The sequence below is a fragment of the Mycteria americana genome, chromosome 2 (genome assembly GCF_035582795.1).
Source record: "Mycteria americana isolate JAX WOST 10 ecotype Jacksonville Zoo and Gardens chromosome 2, USCA_MyAme_1.0, whole genome shotgun sequence".
In the NCBI taxonomy this organism is placed as follows: domain Eukaryota; kingdom Metazoa; phylum Chordata; class Aves; order Ciconiiformes; family Ciconiidae; genus Mycteria; species Mycteria americana.
The window spans coordinates 171,298,559-171,318,628 of NC_134366.1; the positions used below are offsets into that span (position 1 = coordinate 171,298,559).

The window sequence follows — 20,070 nt, forward strand, 5'->3', positions numbered from 1 at the left end:
GTCCTCCCCCTCTCTTGGCACAGGGGATAGGGCTGGTACGCAGATACGCAGGAGGAGACGCATGGACAGAGAGGGGCTCAGTGTCACACCTTGCAAACCCTAGCCCAGGGAGGTTCAGGTTTACTTCTTTGCTCCTTTCTCATCCCTTTGGCCTTTTCTCTTTCAATTGTGCCAGGAGAGGACAGGGATGTAGGCCAGTCCCTGCCACTTAATCCCCACTTCGCTTTGGGCTCTGCCAGGTGGAGTCCCCCACGGTGAGGATGAGCACCCAGGGCTCTGCTGCGTGAAGTGGGGCGAGGGGAGGCTCTTGCCCTTATGATAGTTTAACCCCAGCCAGCAACTAAGCACCACACGGCCACTTGCTCACTCCCCCGTACTTCACAGGAGCCCTGTACTAGCTAATATGAAGAAAATTAACTCTATCCCAGCCAAAAAAAGCATACAATCCCCTGGGTCTGCTGTAGGTATTTGGAGTGGCTCCTTCCTGGGGAGGCAGGGTCCATGTTCTCCCCTTGGTGCTGGTGAAAATGCAAGTTCATAGTGCAGGTCAAAAGTCAGATTTATTGCATTTTACGTTTTCACTTCTTCCCTAACCTCAGGTCCAGCGAGAAAAGAGCGCAGCTGAGCTATGTTTAGTCAAAAATGAACCAAACACTGTGTGGGCATCAACTTCTCCAAGCTGCCGATACCAATTCTGAAGAAGTGCCTTCAGAAGTCACAGATCAAATCCGTCAAGGAAACTGCTAGAAATGAAAGCAGGACAACTGAGTTCTTCACACTTCAAGTTTAACCCTGTCAGCTGGCATTTGTGATCGGTACAGAGGTCCCTCTGGCTTTCCCCTCTCTTGTCACTTGCAACAGCCCAAGTGGTTAATCAGTTTGGATGTGAAAGCGTTTCTGTGGAAGCTGCTTGTGGTTACGCTTATTTCCTCCTGAAATGCTCCCAGGCCTTCCCATGCAGAGGGATCCCACACCATGGTAAGGCAGAGGGAGTGGGAAAAGGCCAATGTGCTGGCAAAGGAGGGACGAGACCCTCCCTGCTGTGATGGCAAGAGCCAGAGCCCCCTGCCATCCACTCGAAGGGAAGGGAAGGGAAGAGAGACAGCCCCGTGGCCCTGGTAGCGCTCTTGGTGATGGCATGAGAGACAACAGATTTTGCTGGCTTCACAGGTGACGGCCACCACCCCTCGTCTCCTCCTGGGAATGGGTCAGAGCAACCAGGGCAAGAGCAGAGTCTGCAGGCGGGGACCTCTCAGGAGTCACCGGTTTGCTCCTCCCTCTGTGCTCCCTCCTTTGTTACACCTAAACCCTGCAAGTGTCAGTTGAGTTTCTCAAGCGTTTGTGAATTGTAACACTTGGGTTTTTTGTCAGCCAATATTTGGTAGTTGCATTTTTAGAAATGTTAATTAAGATTTGGGAAATAAGTGAATATTATTTGTCTCGTACAGCTTAGGGACAAGGAGAAGCAGCAGCAGTGTTCGGCCGGGAGCCTGCATTGCTGCCAGCCCTGGAGAGGCATCACAGAAAGGACTCGTGCCTCTACTCATGTTCCCTACAAACAACACAGGAACGCGAGCCATCAACTCTTATTGAAATGTTTATTAAGATCGAACTTCAGAATAACGGATCGGAACACAATGTCTTGTGGAGTAGAATATTTCTAAATTGATTTTTCTTTTCTATGCATATGTGAAAAAAAAATCAAGATTATACAAAAAGAACAGAAAGTGCAGAACACAATAAAACAGTTCTCATGCAACAAATCTTTTTCTTTTAACCTTAAAACAGAAAATAAGCTCAACAGTGTAGAAATAAAAACCATACATACATTATGCCGTCTACGCACTCAAACATTCATCTGTGACATTACTTTTCTTTATCCCTTTTTCCTCATAAAACTTAACATTATGTGTTTAACACATGCTTATAAACATTGCTAAACTCAGCAAGAGCTATTATAGTGCCCCAACTTAATAAGTTGATAAAAAAGTAGTTGTCATATGGCCAGTTCACAAAGGAACTAAATATTCTCTCTTTTTTTCTTTTTTTTTTTCCGCTATGAGATGCCTATATGCAGCTTTCTATTAATATGAGGCATTTAAAATAAGCTGGTCATTTGGCTACCGAAAGGGCTTAGTGTTCATGTTACATCAAAAAAAAAAAAATTAATATTGGGAACTGCCAATTTGTTGAGAGAAAAGTCTGTCTGATTTTTCAGGGCTATTTACTACAATTTGGCTATCACTGAGGATTGAATAGGTCCAGACTAAATAAGGTGATGCCCAGTTTGGCTAAGCGCTCCTAGAGCTTCACCCCCAACTTCAAAAATTTAAGAAAAAAATGTGTCGGAGCATGTCAAACTGAACTGTGTCCTGGGTTTTCACTAAAGCTTTAGCAGGTCACAAGCACCGAAAGCCTTTTAATTTTAGCAGATGCTCTCTTCGGGGGGTGGGGGGGAGGTATTTGTCCCTCTTGGACACTCCTCACAGTCCCCTGTGCTCCCCGGGGCGAGGGAAGGTGAGGTTGAAAGACGGGTGAGCCACAGGGCTGCTTGGGTTGAGGAACCAAACAAAACCGGTTTTCCAGGAGGTGATCTTAATTTAAATTAAAGGAAAAACTGGAACATCTTAAGGAGCAGGCCTTGCTGCCCTGGCAGATGTTAGTGCGACATTACGAAAAGGCAATTGAGCCTTTTTGTTATTATCTAACACAGTTTCCTAACTGTCTGGGCTGCTGAGCCTCGAAAACAAAACGCCAGTTGATATGTGAGCATCTGCAGCTCGCCTTTGCCAATGGCTTGTTCTGGATGCAACATGAGAAACAGAAAACTTTGGGTAGCTCCACTTTTTAAAAATGACCATTTTTGACGCACTTTACAAATGTTCAGCTTTGTCGGTTAAGGAGTAATAGCTAGAGGACTCTCTGTAACCATAAAGTTTCTGCAAAGAAAAATAAAATTTGGTATTTCTTCTACACAGTCATTAATAACATTTCTGTGCAACATTTGGTGTTCGTTACATTTATTTGGCCTATTAAAAGGAAACAAGGACAAAACAGCTGCAAATAAAACCAACTTTTCTTTCACAACAGATACTTCAGATGCCGAAGCTGCTACATGTGCTTGGAATATCATGCAGGAGGTTACTTATTCATTTAAATAGGATACATATTTATAGCTGAGCTCGTCTCGCATTGGACTAGAATGAGGGAAACCTGGAAGAACTCAGTTGAAAACGTTGTTGAGTACAGTGATGACGAGCACGCAACCACCAAAGATATTTTGGCCCGAGCAGCGTGTATATAAATGTATATACACACAAATACGTATACACACACGCGCGCACCTAAAAAACCCCAACTCTCAGTGATTGAACTACAATTCATCGCAGGGACTGAACAATGGAGTGTCATACAACCCGGCTACGTGTCTACGCTAAATTACTGAAAACGTGAGCGACCACCAAAAAGCTGACCCTTGCGACGCCCCTCCAGGAAGGAAGCCCCCCCCCGAACTCCCCTCCTGCCCAGATGCGGAGGGAGCTCTCCCAGGAACAAACTGTGACTTTCTCCACCTTTATTTGTAAATGTGACCTCAATCCGCATGGCTGCAAGACCCCACTGGTAGCCATGAAAATCCTGCCTTTAATGGTGGATGTCGGAGGAAGGCCAAGCTCATCCCAAACCGAGGCTGGGCGTTTCTAACGATGGAACTGAGGTTTTAATGAGGTACCTGGCAGTAATCACTGCTGTTGCTGCTGTCATTCCAAGTGCTGGGGGGATTCAGATCAGACAGGAGAGGAATGAGAAAGGTTCAGCCCTCGTGTGGAAAACCTCACACAAGCCTGCTTCATCACGGGGTCCACATGCCAGCATCAGCACTGGCAAGAAAACCGGGAGGCTAAATTCACAGCTGCCTCCTTTTCAGCCTGCCGAGCTGGGAATATTTCATAGTCTAGAAAAAGGCTCCAAGTGAAAGGGGAAAAGGACATTGTGTGTTTCAAGGAGCACTAACCTCCGCTGGATTTACTGGCTTCCTCCCTTCTGATGATGAACAACCCACATCTTTCCATAACTGCTTACTGCCAGCGCTAGCAAACAACCAGATTCATGTTATTAAAAGGCTATTTAGGTAATAAATCTCTATGAAAGTCATCTAACCAGCAGGAAGATAAACATTCCTAAGAAATTATTGCTTCTGGAGTCTGAAATTGCCATCCACAAACAGTGCAGATCCGACTGGACTCTTGCAATAACCCAACGGTGCAAACTCCATGCTATGCCTTTCTGAGCGGTTGAAGTTTGAGCTTCTCTGCTCTCACGTGAAACATTTCTAGACGTGCAGCTTACCAAGTACCGCACTCGAGAATCTGAGCACTAGTGGTGTCTCATGTCCGAGGTGTTACACGTCACCAGAAGGACTAGAGCAGAATATGTTAAAATTGTTTACAGTATAGAGCAACACAGAATGAAACCACTAAACCTTAAGCATACTGCAGTAAAGGTCCAAAGAGATGGAGCATGCAGGATGAATTTGACTATACAGTAATACCGACAAACAAAAAATGATGCTTGTCACCAGGAATAAAAAAAAAAGCCCCTTCAAATCTCTCTTTCCATAACTTCTGCAATAAATGCATAAAATTGTACTACTTCTAATCATGACAACAACAAAAAAAGATATTTCTGTATCAAAAGATAAGGTAAGGGACACATGAAGAAATAAATCAATGCCCACTCTACCCTGAGAAGTGCTGGGGCTAGAAAGAAAACTCTCTCAAATTCAAGAAAAAGCATTACTATGAAAGATCTCGGGAGCCCTCACCGGCAGCACGGTGGAAGCCAGCGTGGTGGTTTCACAGGCTGGCTAAGGTACAGGAGGAGATACTTTGGCAGGGGCTCCCCCAAGTTAATTCTTCTGGCAATACTACAAATACTTCAGCACATTTACAATGGATAATTATTTCCTTCGGCTTTACAGGGGAGTGAAATAGAGCTTCCTGCTACAAGGCAGCGTGCGTATTCATGCATTACAAACGGTAATTAAACAGCCGCATAAACAACTCCAAATATGGATTTTAACATCCAATTCTTAGAAATGAGGCTATGCCAAATGCTGGCTGGGACAAAATTGGACCTGCCGTGCCTTTGAAACCCTCTGGGTTCGAAACGTCCTTCCTCCCTCCTCACCCTTCCCCTGACTGAGAAAGCTAAATAAATGTGCGTGAGCTCACCCCCCAAAACAGTTTCACATTCCCTCTGCTGGGTGTGAAGCGAGAGGGAGCCTCAACTTCTCCTCCCTCTTTGCTGCTAGACCTCGGTCAGCTCGATGGTGCTGTGAGAGAAATCTTGGCTTACGAAGGTGCTATGTGGAGTAATGGTGATTTGAAACCACACTGATCCATGAAGCTCATGGGGAAAAGGGCAAGGCTGGCACCGGCCAGAAGATGCAGATTTTCAAACTGTAGAAGAACCTTTCCAGAAACAGAGATTAAAATAAGGAGTACTTGACAGCATTTGTTTAACCAAAAGCAGAATCTTCAAGGAGCTTTAAAAATAAAATATTAAAGCCACTTTAAAATGTCTAACTCAGTGTGTATTTTACATGAATGCCAGTTATAGGGTGAAATACAACTCATCTCTGTTATATATGAACATCACCAGAATATATTAAATGTAATTGAGATGATAAAATTCACGGCAGAAGTTCAGTTAAAGTATTTCTCACAACTGATTTCTTCAATAAGGTCTCATATTCTTCAGTAGTATTATTCCCCTGTCTGAACACAGTTCACAGTATGTGTTCTAAATAAAAAAAATATTCACCTTAAAGAAAAAAAAAGACTTTCTCAAGACACTTGAAACAAACAAACAAAGAAACCAAAGTCCTGCGCGATTACGTGTACTTTAGTGCTCGGCGATTTCACCAGCCTAAAAACAACATCGTCACTCTTGATAGCATAGGACATCGGCACCGACTGAAAGCCTTCAGCTAAGAAACCCATGTATGCCACCAGGAATTTGTCAATGATGCTGGCCAAGACTGCGTGTTAACTTCAAATATACCAAAACATACATTTCTTAAATACATTGACAATTCAAGTAACTTATTAAAAACTGCTTTTCATTTTGAAATATATATTCTTCTTTTGAATGACTATATTGCAGCATGATTTACACATGTATTTTAAAGTACTGTAGTATGAGAAGTTTGAGGCAGCAGAAATCTTACAACGAGCTGTGATTTGTCTGTTTAGCACACGGATTGACTGCAGCCCGGAGGTCCATGCGAAAATGAGTAAATAGCATCACAAACACTTCTTATAAGATGACAAACGGAAGTTCAGTTTCTAAAGTTTCTTTAAATGGGCGCTGGATCTCTGAGCTTTGGCCACCTATGGATTGGGGCACACTGCTAGCGATCCAAACACTATTTTAAATCAGATTAGCACAACTCTTTCAAGCTCTTCACAGAAAAATGTCTTTGCACTGCAGCTATGTCCTGAATCAAGGAAGGGGGCATGGAAGTTGCGCTGACGACATTGATACAGCAGCTCGGAAGAGCTCCAGCCTACAGTTCCTCCAACACAGGGACTGGAACAGCAACACATGCTAGTGGATTGAATTTTAAGGCCTAAAAACTGTTTCTGACAGATTTTTATACACCCAAACTATGCCATAAAGTGACGGAGGTAGGCCTTCGGTTTACCTTGTTGTACTGACACTGTGCCTTTACCTTGGCTGCTGTGTTCCCAGCCAGGAGGTTAAAGGATCATAAAAAGTGCAATTAATCAACGACTTCCTTTCCCCATGAGAGAGAATCCGCACACCCCCTCCCATGAAGCTGACCCCAGAGACGCCCTTTCTCCATGGCAGCTTCATCCAGAGATGATCAGGTTTAAATGCCAAGAAAACCCCCGAGTTCACCAGCACGCAAAACTTCGAGCTAAAAATTGTCACAGCATATTCCAACGACATTCATAAAATTCAGCACTTGTGATAAAAACCTGTCAGTGCTGGTCACCTCTCCCAGTTGCTGCTCCTTCCATCTACAGTTCACATCATGCACCCAATGTCACCCTCTCCTGACAAGCAGCAGACTTGGGAGCAGCTGTTGAACAGTACGACTAAAAGGATTCACGGCAGTTTCTTAGAAACTGCAGTAATTGCTTTTGTTTTTCTTGAAAATAATTGCAAATAAAACCATTCTGTAGTACTTGCACTAACAAAAACATGAAGTCTAAAATTAACAAAGAACTGTAGCTGTCAGACCAATAATATCATGCTTATGAAAAAAATTGATCAAGATGTCTAAGCGTTTCATTCAGCTATTACACTAGTGAAATCTGAAATGTTCAGACAAAGAAATAGCAAGAGACTATACGTCAAGATAGCTTCCATTTTGAGTTAGTTTCAAAACAGCCGAAAACTTAATTTTTCTAACTGCTAATTGTATACACTGTGAGTCTCATGCAGATTAATAAAACTTATTCGAAATCTAAATGTATTCTTAATAAAAAAGTGTTCAGAAATGACATTTCTAAGTTGTAGAGAAAGCAATTAACATCATAGCTACCTGTTCAAGCCTATATTAAGGACTACAGAATTTCATTTACACTTTTGCACGAAACTGCCTTTTCTTCTGCAATTTTAGCTACAAGTAGTGAAGATCCTAATTTGTTTTCCTGGGGGGGAAAAAAAAAAAAAAAAAGTTCTTGATCCTGCACCTGCCCTCCCTGGAATGTGGGTGAACAACAAGCGACGGCCTCACACGGCTGACTCGCTCTCCAGCTCTGACGCGGCAGCTCCTTTGCGCGTGAGCTTCAGCACAGTTGGCTTCTCTGCGCTCGTGCCGTTGCCTTCAGTTTTCTCTGGAGGACCTAGTCCTTTCTGTTCTTCCTTTGGCTCTTCATTGACTTCGGGGTAAATCACCAAGAAGGTAGCTGTCAAAAAACCCAGGAAGGATCCCACTGAAGCCACCATGGGAATGACTCTGACTGTGCCAACCACATCCACCACACCACCAAGCGCAGAGGCCACCAGGATCTGGGAGATGTAAACCTGACATGACAGAATAGCGCAGTCTATGCCAAATCCTCGCTTTGAGTTCCCGGGACTATGGTGAATATACTAAAAAAAGACAAGAAACGTGTTAGGAGGTAAAACAATGGATGAAATAAGATGTTTAAACACTAGTATCTTCCTCAGATTTCTCAGCCAACTTCGTCAACTTTACGCCATCCTTGTGCATCACGGAGGCTATACAAGTCCAGAGCGACAGCCTCCTTATCTACTTATCAATGGCCTCCTCATCTTACACCAACAGGCAGATATGTACTGGGGCACTCCTGGTGTGAATTGGCTCCAAGATTAGGTTTTGTAAAAAAAAATTTACATGAAACAGTTAGTGGAAATTATTTTTATCTCCCTCCCAATCTCAATGCAGAAACATGTTAAAATAAATGATCCTCCCGTAATTTGTAATACAAATGGAACCATGCTAAAAAGTGGAAAGGAAATCTGTCCTTGTTTCCAGCAGAATCAGTTTGCCTTACGTCTCCCCAAACTTACAACTGCATTTCCAGATGCACCTCAGTGTCTAAGACTGCAAAGAACCTGAGTAACGCTAACATAACATGTCAGAAACAGTAGTAACAACTAGGTATATAATAAATACTCCAATAATTATTTCATCTCTCTTCATCTACCATATGCACGCAAATCCTTTTATACCTCAGCACTAAAGCAATCATTACCCCACTGAGCCAACCTGATGGTAATACCATCTGATTTAAGTAGCAGCTCTTGCTACTTACTATCAAGGATGAATCTGTGCTTTGGCACACTTCCCAACAAAGCAGGTATCTCAAATAATGGGATTTAATAAATCCATTTTGCCACTGTGATCTTCAGAGAAATGTGAATGCTCTGCCTTGATTAAAATATTCAAATATTCCACGTACCTCTTTAATATCATGGTATTGTCCCAAAAGCGCATAGGGGCAGTAGGAGATACTCATAGAGACTATTCCCATAGTGCTGATCATTATCATGGTGACGTACACGTTGGGGAATATAGCCATCACTGCAGTGCCAAGAGAAAAACCCAGCGTGCCCAGGATGTAGATCACTTTTATACTAAGGTCATAGTTGTCCAAGTATTTCTGCAACAAGGCTGCAGAGATCAAGAATAAAACATAAATATCAGTTTACTCAGTGAAGTTTTATGGTATCGATGAGGCTGTGGCAGCTTAATACGCTGTTTGGGACGTGGATGCTTGCTACCTATTTGGCTTGTCTTAGCAGCATAGCTCAGCCCTCACTGGGAAAAGGATGTATTACTACTTCAGAAATCAGGGAACAAATGAGCTCAGAGACTTGCCTAAAGTGTACTACAAGTCTGAGGCAGAACAAAATGCTCTGAGACTCAAACACATCATGGTCCACTCAGACCATTCATTAATTTTACCTATTTATTAACTTTATCAATGCAGGTAACACTCTGAGCACAGAAGAGATTCTGTTTCTAATGCAAGCACATTCGCTAAACAAAGTGATCAGATAACTGATGTTTATAGCCACATTTCAGTTTGTGTTCAGAAACAAGCTGCCCACCTGACTTCAATTTGACATGTCTCAACAAAGAGGCAGTCCCCATGATACTGATCTGTGCAGGCGTGCCTGCACATGTGCTGCAAAAGGCAGAATTTAAGTTTGGCAAAAGCTTTCAATTTCAGTCTGTATTCCAAGCCTAAATTGTCTGTAGTTGGTTTATCTGTTATTAGAGGGCAAGAAAGAGACTTTCAGAAATATATATTTATAATTTTGATTTTAAAAACAGTCTTTGCAAAAACCCTCTTACATATGCTTGAATTAGGCAGGCAGAAAATTAGAAAGGCCAAAGACCACCTAGAACTTAACCTGGCTACTGCTGTAAAAGACAATAAAAAATGTTTCTATAACTACATTAGCAACAAAAGGAGGGCTAAGGAGAATCTCCATCGTATATTGGATGTGGAGGGGAAACATAGTGACAAAGGACGAGGAAAAGGCTGAGGTACTTAATGCCTTCTTTGCCTCAGTCTTTCACAGTAAGACCAGTTGTTCTCCGGGTACCCAGCCCCCTGAGCGGGAAGACAGGGATGGGGAGCAGAATGAAGCCCCCATAATCCAAGGGCAAATGGTTAGTGACCTGCTACATCACTTGGACACACACAAGTCTATGGGGCCAGATGGGATCCACCCAAGAGTACTGAGGGAGCTGGCAGAAGTTCTCACCAAGGCACTTTCCATCCTTTATCAGCAGTCCTGGCTAACTGGGGAGGTTCCAGTTGACTGGAAGTTAGCAAATGTGACACCCATCTACAAGAAGGGCCAGAAGGAGGACCAAGGGAACTACAGGCCTGTCAGTCTGACCTCGGTGCTGGGGGAAGGTTATGGAGCAGATCATCTTGAGTGCCATCATGCAGCACGTACAGGACAACCAGGTGATCAGGCCCAGTCAGCATGGGTTTATGAAAAGCAGGTCCTGCTTGACTGACCTGATCTCATTCCATGACCAGGTGACCCTCTTAGTGGATGAGGGGAAGGCTGTGGATGTTGTCTACCTAAACTTCAGTAAAGCCTTTGACACCGTTTCCCACAGCATTCTCCTGGAGAAACTGGCTGCTCATGGCTTGGATGGGCATACTCTTCGCTGGGTAAAGAACTGGCTGGATGGCCAAGCCCAGAGAGTTGTGGTGAGTGGAGTTAAATCCAGCTGGTGGCCACACAAGCGGTGTTCCCCAGGGCTCAGTACTAGGGCCAGGTCTGTTTAATATCTTTATCAATGATCTGGACAAAGGGATCAAGTGCACCCTCAATAAGTTTGCAGATGACACCAAGTTGTGTGGGAGTGTTGATCTGCTTGAGGGTAGGAAGGCTCTGCAGAGGGATCTGGACAGGCTGGATGGATTGGCCGAGGTCAATTGTACGAGAGTCAACAAGGCTCAGTGCTGGGTCCTGCACTTGGGTCACAACAACCTCATGCAACAATACAGGCTTGGGGAAGAGTGGCTGGAAAGCTGCCTGGTGGAACAGAACCCAGGCGTGTTGGTCAACAGCCGGCTGAATATGAGCCAGCAGTGTGCCCAGGTGGCCAAGAAAGCCAACAGCATCCTGGCTTGTATCAGAAATAGTGTGGCCAGCAGGACTAGGGAAGTGATCGTCCCCCTGTACTCGGCACTGGTGAGGCTGCACCTGGAATACTGTGTTCAGTTTTGGGGCCCTCACTACAAGAGAGACATTGAGGTGCTGGAGCGTGTCCAGAGAAGGGCAATGAAGCTGGTGAAGGGTCTGGAGCACAAGTCTTACGAGGAGTGGCTGAGGGAACTGGGGTTGTTTAGCCTGGAGAAAAGGAGGCTGAGGGGAGACCTTATTGCTCTCTACAACTACCTGAAAGGAGGTTGTAGCAAGGTGGGGGTCGGTCTCTTCTCCCAGGTGATAACAAGTGATAGGACGAGAGGAAATGGCCTCAAGTTGCTCCAGGGGAGGTTTAGACTGGATATTAGGAAAACTGTCTTCACTGAAAGGGTTGTCAAGCATTGGAACAGGCTGCCCAGGGAAATGGTTGAGTCGTCATCCCTGGAGGTACTTAAAAGACGTGTAGATGTGGTGCTTAGGGACATGGTTTAGTGGTGGACTTAGCAGCGCTAGGTTAACGGTTGGACTTGATGATCTTAAGGGTCTTTTCCAACCTAAACGATTCTGTGATTCTCTGAATCCTCTAAGAAGCATAATTTAGTTTCCAGGTGACTAGCTAAATGCCATTCAATATCCTTTGATATAATTTTGTGCTTTATGCCACTTAACTGATCTGTTCATATTTCTACCTCTACATTTGGAGGAACTTTTAATATCGATTCTTAAAGAAGCCTCTCCCCTTATGACCACGTGAAATGCTTTTCCAAAATATCCTTCACCCCAAACAAGGAGGCGGATGCTAACTGAAGCAAAACTATTTTTACCTTGCCAATACATATATGAGGTGCATTCCACTGTCTGATTGTGCAGAATCTCTTACCTGAACAAACGGCAGCAGTAGCAGCATAAATTACCAGTCCCCAGCATCCCATCTGAACTCCAGCATTATAGGCGTGTAACTCAGTTGAGTTAGAAGGGGCCTGCAACAAACAGAAATGCAAAGCTGTTTTCTTGTAACAAGCACATCTCAGAAATGAGTAACTATAAGCAGGCTGGCCAATGGCAACTGTTCTCTTACCTTTGGATCGCCCTGAAAGATGACCTGACCCATGAAATCTGTATAGAACACAGCTTCAGCAATGATCGAAAACCAAGTTAAGAGGTGGCAGACGCACAGTCTCAGTAGCTCCTTTGGCATCTTTAGCATCGACAACCACAAGAGTCTGACAGTGGTTTCAGTCTCCCCCTCTTCGCTCTCTGTGTCTCCACTTGAATTTGTTGTGCCACTTTGATTCCTGTGTCTGTACCTCTGTCGCTGCCGCTTCTGCATGTCGTAGATATCATTCATGCTGCGTGAGGACTTTATCAAGACAATGGCATTGGCCCGACGAAAGCGATAGCGGTGAGAGCCTATTTTGCCATAGTACGAGAAGGTGTAAGATGGCTGACGGTAGAACATGTGCCTCCTCCTTCGCATGGAGTTTGAAGTACTGGATTGCTTCATGCCTATTCTAGCGTGTCCATTGAGGAACTCTTTTGGTAGGGAGCCATTCACGTTTGGGACTTTATCTTCATTTAAGCGATTATCAAGTAACATTTCCTCCTCTTTCTCATTGTCCCTGAGGAAAGCAGACAGGTGGTTGAGTTTGGATTTCATGATCTCTTGGCTTGTGTTGTGGGGAGTGTTTGGATACGAAGCATCCTGAAAGATGGAGGGTTCGATGTCATGCAGAAAAAGCAGCTCCGACTCAATTTCCAATGTAGCATCGGGCATGTGCAGAACTGAGTCACTCTTACTTCTTACAATGTTCACCTCAAGGAACTCAATATTGAGATCATGCTCTGACTGAACCTCATCGTGGAACATAGAGGCTCCATACGGCTCTTCCTCACTAATTACATTCAGTCGATTCAGAGGGGGTAGACTACCACTGAATTTGACACTGGAAAGTGTGTCTCCTTCGTCATCAATCCTGTCCTGCTGAGGGTTATATTGCTCTTCTTCAATGCTAAAAAGGTGGAGAGCAACGGAGACAGAGAAAATAATAGCTGCAAAGAAGAAAAGGACTTGCTCTTGAGATTTAAAAATACCGCCCAAGAAGGTCTGTGTCCAGTCCAGCCCTCCTAACATATAACCGATTGCTCCTCCAAGACCTGTGGAAGAGAAAAAACAAGGAGTCCAGGAAAAAATCAATTCAGTCACAACTTGGTCATCAGGAAGACCTGACAGCTTCCAAAAACATATCAATTAACTCCATACCAGCTGAAAATGCATGGATGTTAAGGGCCATGTCTTGTTCTTCACTGTCCACCACATCCAACAAGTAGGCCCGAATTGGCCCTTCTGTTGCATCAGCGCAAAAGTCCAACACCACAACACCAAGCACCGTGAGAACTATACCAATGGGCTGCTTGTCCGGGACATCACCAATAGCCAGGCCTGAGGAAAAACAGAAGAGGAATCTGAGCATGTCATTCAAAAAGGAAAAACTACTAATAGCAAGCTTAACTCCTTAAGAGAAAGGTGGCCAACACACTCACTGGAAACATTCCTTTACAGAATAAAATGGCAATTTCAACTTTGGCACAGCTTCATGGAAGGTATGGGACAGAAGATTATGTTTTTAAATTTTTAGGACTGACATTCATTTTTCAAAATGTTATTTTAAAAGTATCTCTTAAACCTTTGGGAGCATTAAATACTATTTCATGCTCCTCGCATATATTTTCCTTCAAATGCTGAAGGCTGTTTTTATAAAAGACAGTCACTGTGAGAGAGTAGAGCATCAAAAACCAAACTGTCATACCTCGTCTATCAGTTACAAACACAGATAACTGCACTGCTGAGAGCATTCCTGACACAGTGCCTAACATGTAATGGTCGCAGCACAACAGGATAAAGTGAAATTTAACCCTCTCACCTCTCTCTTTGCTTTTCTTAAACATTCATATTTTCTAGGTCACTTTTATAAGCAAAACTTTTAAGGATGAAGCAACATGAAGGTATTTTGCATTGCAAAAAGCATCAGTCAGCTTCTGTTGATAGGATGAGATGAAATGCTTTTTGTCTACAGAGTAGAAAGGCAGCATTAGTATATAGCTAGAGAATTTTTCATGAAATGAACCACTGACAGAAGCATGAATTACTTGAATCAGAGAGATTTAAACGTTACACATGCAAGACTGATAAAACCATTAGCGTAACTGATGAAAATGACTGTGGAAAAAGATGAACTGGCTAAGCCACCAAAAATCATCTAAATCTCAAGGGCTAATATTCCTGTATATTCAATCCTCATTTATACCAAGTCCTCTGAATGCTAAAGAAGTTTATATGTGTTCCACGCTTGGCTGAATCTTACAGCAGGAAACACCAACGGTGTCAGTGCTTTAGATTTGTTGCAAACCTGAGCAGTGCGTACAGTGGAGAGAACAAGAGTTGAATAAGATCTATACACTCCTGGAACATGGTCGTATTATTATTAGGATTGGAGAACCTCTTTTTTAGCACACTCTTGTACTCCTTGTTCCCCTCCCGATGACTCCTATTGCCAGAGGCAAGGTTATGAAAAAGGGTACAATACAACAACCACCTCAGTTTTTGCGGCATCTCCTATCGCCCCAAATTAAAATTAGGAGTGCAAGTAAATGGAGACTAAGGATAGGAAAGTACGAACATAAAATGGGAAGACGACAGACAATGAAAGCATACAGGGTCCATCTAGAAGAAAATCTGGTTACAAATGGGGGCTTTTCCTGCAAACCACTAGACACCCTCTCTCTTCTGAGACTGTTAAGCAGTGCCTTTTCTCTTTGAAAAGTGACACAAGCCACCATTTCAAAAACTTCAAATAAAGAGAGACTAAAATTGCTTTATCATATTGTGCATCTGCTCTAAATAGTAAATCAAGCGCTACCTTATGCTGATGTAAATTGAATGTTAGTGGCAAATCTCTATCTTCTAGTATGGAACAGGTCTAAGAGAAGACCATGGAATGGCTCTCACTTCAGTTCAGTTCTTTCCAGGCTCCCTCAGGAGAGGCACACCAAAGTTTAAAGTGCTTTTCAGAAGAGGGCTTTTGTTCAAAATCTACCACAACCACATCCCAGGAACGGATGCATAAAGCATACAGCTCACTTTTGTGGTGCATTGCAACAACCTCTGTCTTTTAAAGAAGTTTCATTGCACAAAAGTACCACTAGAGTATCTGGAAAGTGCAGGTTTTCTAGAAGGCTATGCAACAGACTGTATTACCATGTAACAAAGAATTAGAGAAAAATCAAAGACAATATTTTCTGCTGATTTATTAGAAAGTGAGCTACTTCAAAATAAACCTATAAACTGCGTATGAGCATTGCTTGCCAATATCAATGATACTGATGTAAACCACTGTGTGGAAATAAGAACTTCCTATCAATTAAAATCTTGTAAGAGGGCTGCAGTCTAACATCTTGCATGCATCTGGACGAGGAGGAATAAGTCTTGGAGATACAACTACAAAGTACAATTGATACCATGTGATAGCAATTCAAATAATTAATATTTATTGCTTGGGTAAAACATAAGCTAAATGTCATTCATCCGAACAGTTTGTCCACTGCAGTTTGCAGAAAATTGAAAACCATCATATTGCATCCCAATCTGGCTTTAAAAAGCTAACATGCTGAGCCAAGGTAACGTTCCACTCATTTCCCTCAATTAGTAAAACTTTTTCACAATAGAGCTGCATCTAGCCCAAAAAAAAGAGAGCCAAGAGGATATCATTAGGTGCTAAGTTCCTTTCATTTGCATCAGTCCAACCATGATGTAAACATTTCCCCAAATGTACTTGCTGTCACCTCTCCTACACTAAATTTACAAAGAGATTGGAGATTGTAGATTAAGTTCGATAGTAAACTATGTTCAAGGGAAACTATTTTTACCAGCTTTGATGGGGGCTCAGGAAAAATTATTTTCCCACATAGTTTTTGATAAACAAATATTAACTGTGTTCTGGACTTTTTCAATACTGGGTCTAAGAAAAGCACAAGAAAAAGTGAAAAGATAATTTTTGAAATAATGCTGGAAACAGGATGTGTTGCCAGATATGCATTAAAGGGAAAATGGATCACAACAGGAAACATTTCCCTGTGAACAGGTTGCTACAATTTTCCCATGTCAAGGATCGACCAAATTCATCTCAGCGACTGCAAACATTATGCTGGCAACCATTGTATTAATAACACTGTATTAACAGTTACAGCTATGATTGCACAATACCTCTTACAGCACCGTAACTTTTGAATAAGAATAAAAACATGCAAGATGGATAGCTCAAATGCAGTGTTGCAGAGATTTCTAATGATTCTAAGACTAAACATAAGTTAAATCAACTGCCTATTATTACCTTTACTTCCTACATAAAAATCTTAAAGCAGATATGTCAGCAGGAGATAAACGCAGGTGATTTCCTCATTATTTACCTATAACAGAGCCATTAAGGAAAAGTGCAACTCCAAAGAGGACACCAATGCAGAGAGCAAGAATAAAAGGCCGCCGGCGGCCCCAGCTCAGTGTGCAGCGGTCACTAGCCGAACCTATAAGCGGAGTGAAGATCAAGCCCAGGATAGGGCTAAGGAACCAAGTGAGGCTGTAGTATTGTTCAGGAAGACCTAAAACAAAGACAAAAATGATTTAAAGGTTATGTGGTACACACCAAACATTTCACTTAATACATGAAATTTTGTTAGACCTTTGAAAACTATAAATTCATCAGTAATTTACCTACAGTAAATTCACTCCCAAATGAACAACTCAGTTAAGATTTCTTACCAATGGTTAATAAAACAGCCTTCCTTAAAGCACAGATCATCTATCTTTCAAATACCCGGGCAATAAGAAGGGAACAATAGGTATATTTAAACTATTGAAATAAAAGTTAAAGGAAAAAGATATATCTAACAGTGGAATCACTAGTCTAGTGTGGTGGGTTGACCCTGGCTGGACACCAGGTGCCCACCAAAGCCGCTCCATCACTCCCCCTCCTCAACTAGAAAGGGGAGAGAAAATACAATGAAAGGCTCGTGGGTCGAGATAAGGACAGGGAGATCACTTGGCAATTAACTGTTGCGGGCATTGACTTGGGGAAAATTAATTTATTACCAATCAAATCAGAGCAGGATAATTAGAAATAAAACCAAATCTTAAAATACCTGCCCCCCACCCCTCCGTTCTTCCCAGGCTTAACTTTACTCCTGATTTCTCTACCTCCTCCCTGCCAGCAGCGCAGGGGGATGGGGAATGGGGTTTGCAGTCAGTTCATCACACTTCTCTGCTGCTCCTTCCTCTTCAGGGGGAGGACTCCTCACACTCTTCCCCTGCTCCAGCGTGAGGTCCCTCCTACGGGAGACAGTCCTCTGTGAACTTCTCCAGCATGGGTCCTTCCCACAGGCTGCAGTTCTTCACAAACTGCTCCAGCGTGGGTCCCTTCCATGGGGTGCAGTCCTTCAGGAACAGGCTGCTCCAGCATGGGTCCCCCCCACGGGGTCACAAGTCCTGCCAGCAAACCTGCTCCAGCATGGGCTCCTCTCTCCATGGGTCCACAGGTCCTGCCAGGAGCCTGCTCCAGCATGGGCTCTCCACGGGGTCACAGCCTCCTTTGGGCACCCACCTGCTCCGCTGTGGGGTCCTCCACAGGCTGCAGGAGGATATCTGCTCCACCGTTAACCTCCATGGGCTGCAGGGGGACAGCCTGCCTCACCATGGTCTTCACCACAGGCTGCAGGGGAATCTCTGCTCCGGTGCCTGGAGCACCTCCTCCCCCTCCTTCTTCACTGGCCTTGGTGTCTGCAGAGCTGTTTCTCTCACATATTCCCACTCCGCTCTCCGGCTGCTACTGCTGTTGTGCAGCAACTTCTTCCCCTTCTTAAATATGTTATCCCAGAGGTGCTACCACCATTGCCGATTGGCTCGGCCTTGGCCAGCGCTGGATCCATCTTGGAGCCAGCTGGAACTGGCTCTATAGGATATAGGGGGAGCTTCTAGCAGCTTCTCACAGAAGCCACTCCTGTAACCCCCCCAACTACCAAAACCTTGCCATGCAAACCCAGTACATCTAGATTAGTTACTACGGTCAAAAAAAAAAAAAAAAAAAAATCACACTTTTGCTGAATTTTGCTGAGTGTGCCAGATTTTTTTTGATGGGGCTGTTGGTAGGGATGGCCTCTGTGAAGAAGTAGCAGCCAAGGTCTGCTGTATAGAAGTCCAATAGCTTTGTTGCATTCTCTCTCCACTTGCGGACTATAAAAACAAAGATCTTTGGGATGCTTGGAAAGCTACCTTGTTGTCGTATACACATATCCCCTTCTCAGCAAAACTTTTAACATTCAACAGGAGTTAAACATTATAGAGATACTGTTCATCTAAGACCACCACCATAAAGAGCTACTAAAGATTCAACGGACTGAGAATGATGGACAGAATTTGACTGTCATATGAAATGTCCCATTTCTAAGCACAAAAATGTTTACTTATAATAATTTCTGGAGAAGGAAAGAAACCCCCAAAGCCCTGCTTTACATCTCTCCAGCATGGAGAGCAATGGCCTGCAGATGGCAGACTGGCCCAGAAGAGCAGCTACACTCGGGTCCTTTGAGATCTGCCTCCCTCTCGGTTTATCCACACGGGTCAGGTAACCACTTTGACATGTTTCTTAGCAAAGCATTAAAAACAAAACAACCAATTTCTTGCAGTCCAGCTGATGCCAAGACTGGATGTTCAGTGTCTTTACCCTAGGAAGGAAAACCATTTATTATTCAAAACCACACGTTGTGAACGTGAGTAGCATTCGACCTTTGCTGGCTAGATCAACCTGTACCTTTGCCCACTGCAGTGTCCATGCTCCCCGTCCAGCACGCTGGGGCATCCATTACAAAGCAGGATTATACCAATCCCTGCCCAAAATAGCTTATGCTGCAAATTTGGAAGTCTAATTTCCTGCTGTTTAAAGTGCCATCAAATCTTGACTAACGATGCTGACTTCCGCCACGAGATAAATCACATTTTCCAAGACTGGCATGCTCTGCAGTGATGCAGATACAGAGAAATAAGACATTTTTTGCCCACGACTTATAATAACCAAATTCACCATCAGGATTCAAAATCCAGGTCTGACACCAAGGTCTATGCTATTTGACTCAACTTTGGCTAACAAACAAGCTAATGGCAACAGCTGCCTTGACGAGTACAGAGTTATTGGAAGAGATTTGCCTCTTCTGAACCCGCACAACCTGTGCTTTCAGCCCAAATGTGCCCGTGAGCACTCTGCCCACAGGGAATGGCAAAAGCATCATGGTTTAGCCATCCTTCCTTGCTACAGGCCTGTACCTGAGGCCAGTACTCCACATGGGCACCTACCATACAACTATTGACTCCTTTTGCAGCAGGTTTTAGATCTCTAGGACAGGGCTGTAAAGATGGCACCTTGTTCACAGCATGGTTCAAACCACTACCTCTTGCTTAGCTTTTCCAACTGTTTGGTGATGCCTTGGCTGACATAGAAGTTTTAGCTGAGATATACTCACTAGGGAACACTAGGATTGGGAAGGGGCATATTAGGTTTAAAGCTCTTGTTCAGGAAACCACTGTTCCTCCAGATCCCAACCTGCAGTTGCACCACCCAGCTTCTCCTAATGAGCGCTATCCTAATCATAGGTGCAAGTCAGCAAGCCAGTAATCCAAATAAAAGTGCAGAGAAAACCTCCCTCTCCCTGTGGTTTTGACATCCGTTTTAACTTCACCGAGTTAACAGCCTTCCCAAACAAGCAGGTTCAGACATTGTGTGTTTATTTGGCACCTCACCTGCTCCAGATGCTAATGCTTACCAATGCCTCAAATGGTATATAGATGGGGAG

The 20,070-nt window shown here is 43.6% G+C and overlaps 1 protein-coding gene across 3 annotated transcripts in view; it reads right to left on the bottom strand.

Annotated features, from left to right (window-relative positions):
* Positions 1–1,584: 1,584 nt before the first annotated feature.
* Positions 1,585–20,070, bottom strand: part of SLC45A4 (solute carrier family 45 member 4) — a 70,122-nt gene continuing 51,636 nt past the window's right edge. For 2 of the 3 annotated variants that reach the window (XM_075495350.1, XM_075495349.1), the window contains exons 3-8: positions 16,642–16,830; positions 13,439–13,618; positions 12,257–13,332; positions 12,059–12,158; positions 8,961–9,172; positions 1,585–8,127 (exon numbers count right to left, since the gene is read on the bottom strand). In XM_075495350.1, the coding sequence (XP_075351465.1) occupies positions 7,765–8,127; positions 8,961–9,172; positions 12,059–12,158; positions 12,257–13,332; positions 13,439–13,618; positions 16,642–16,830 (2,120 nt within the window). In that variant the 3' untranslated portion in view covers positions 1,585–7,764. Of the gene's footprint in view, positions 8,128–8,960; positions 9,173–12,058; positions 12,159–12,256; positions 13,333–13,438; positions 13,619–16,641; positions 16,831–16,990; positions 17,046–20,070 lie in introns of those variants that run through there. The other variant, XM_075495351.1, reaches the window with a different exon arrangement.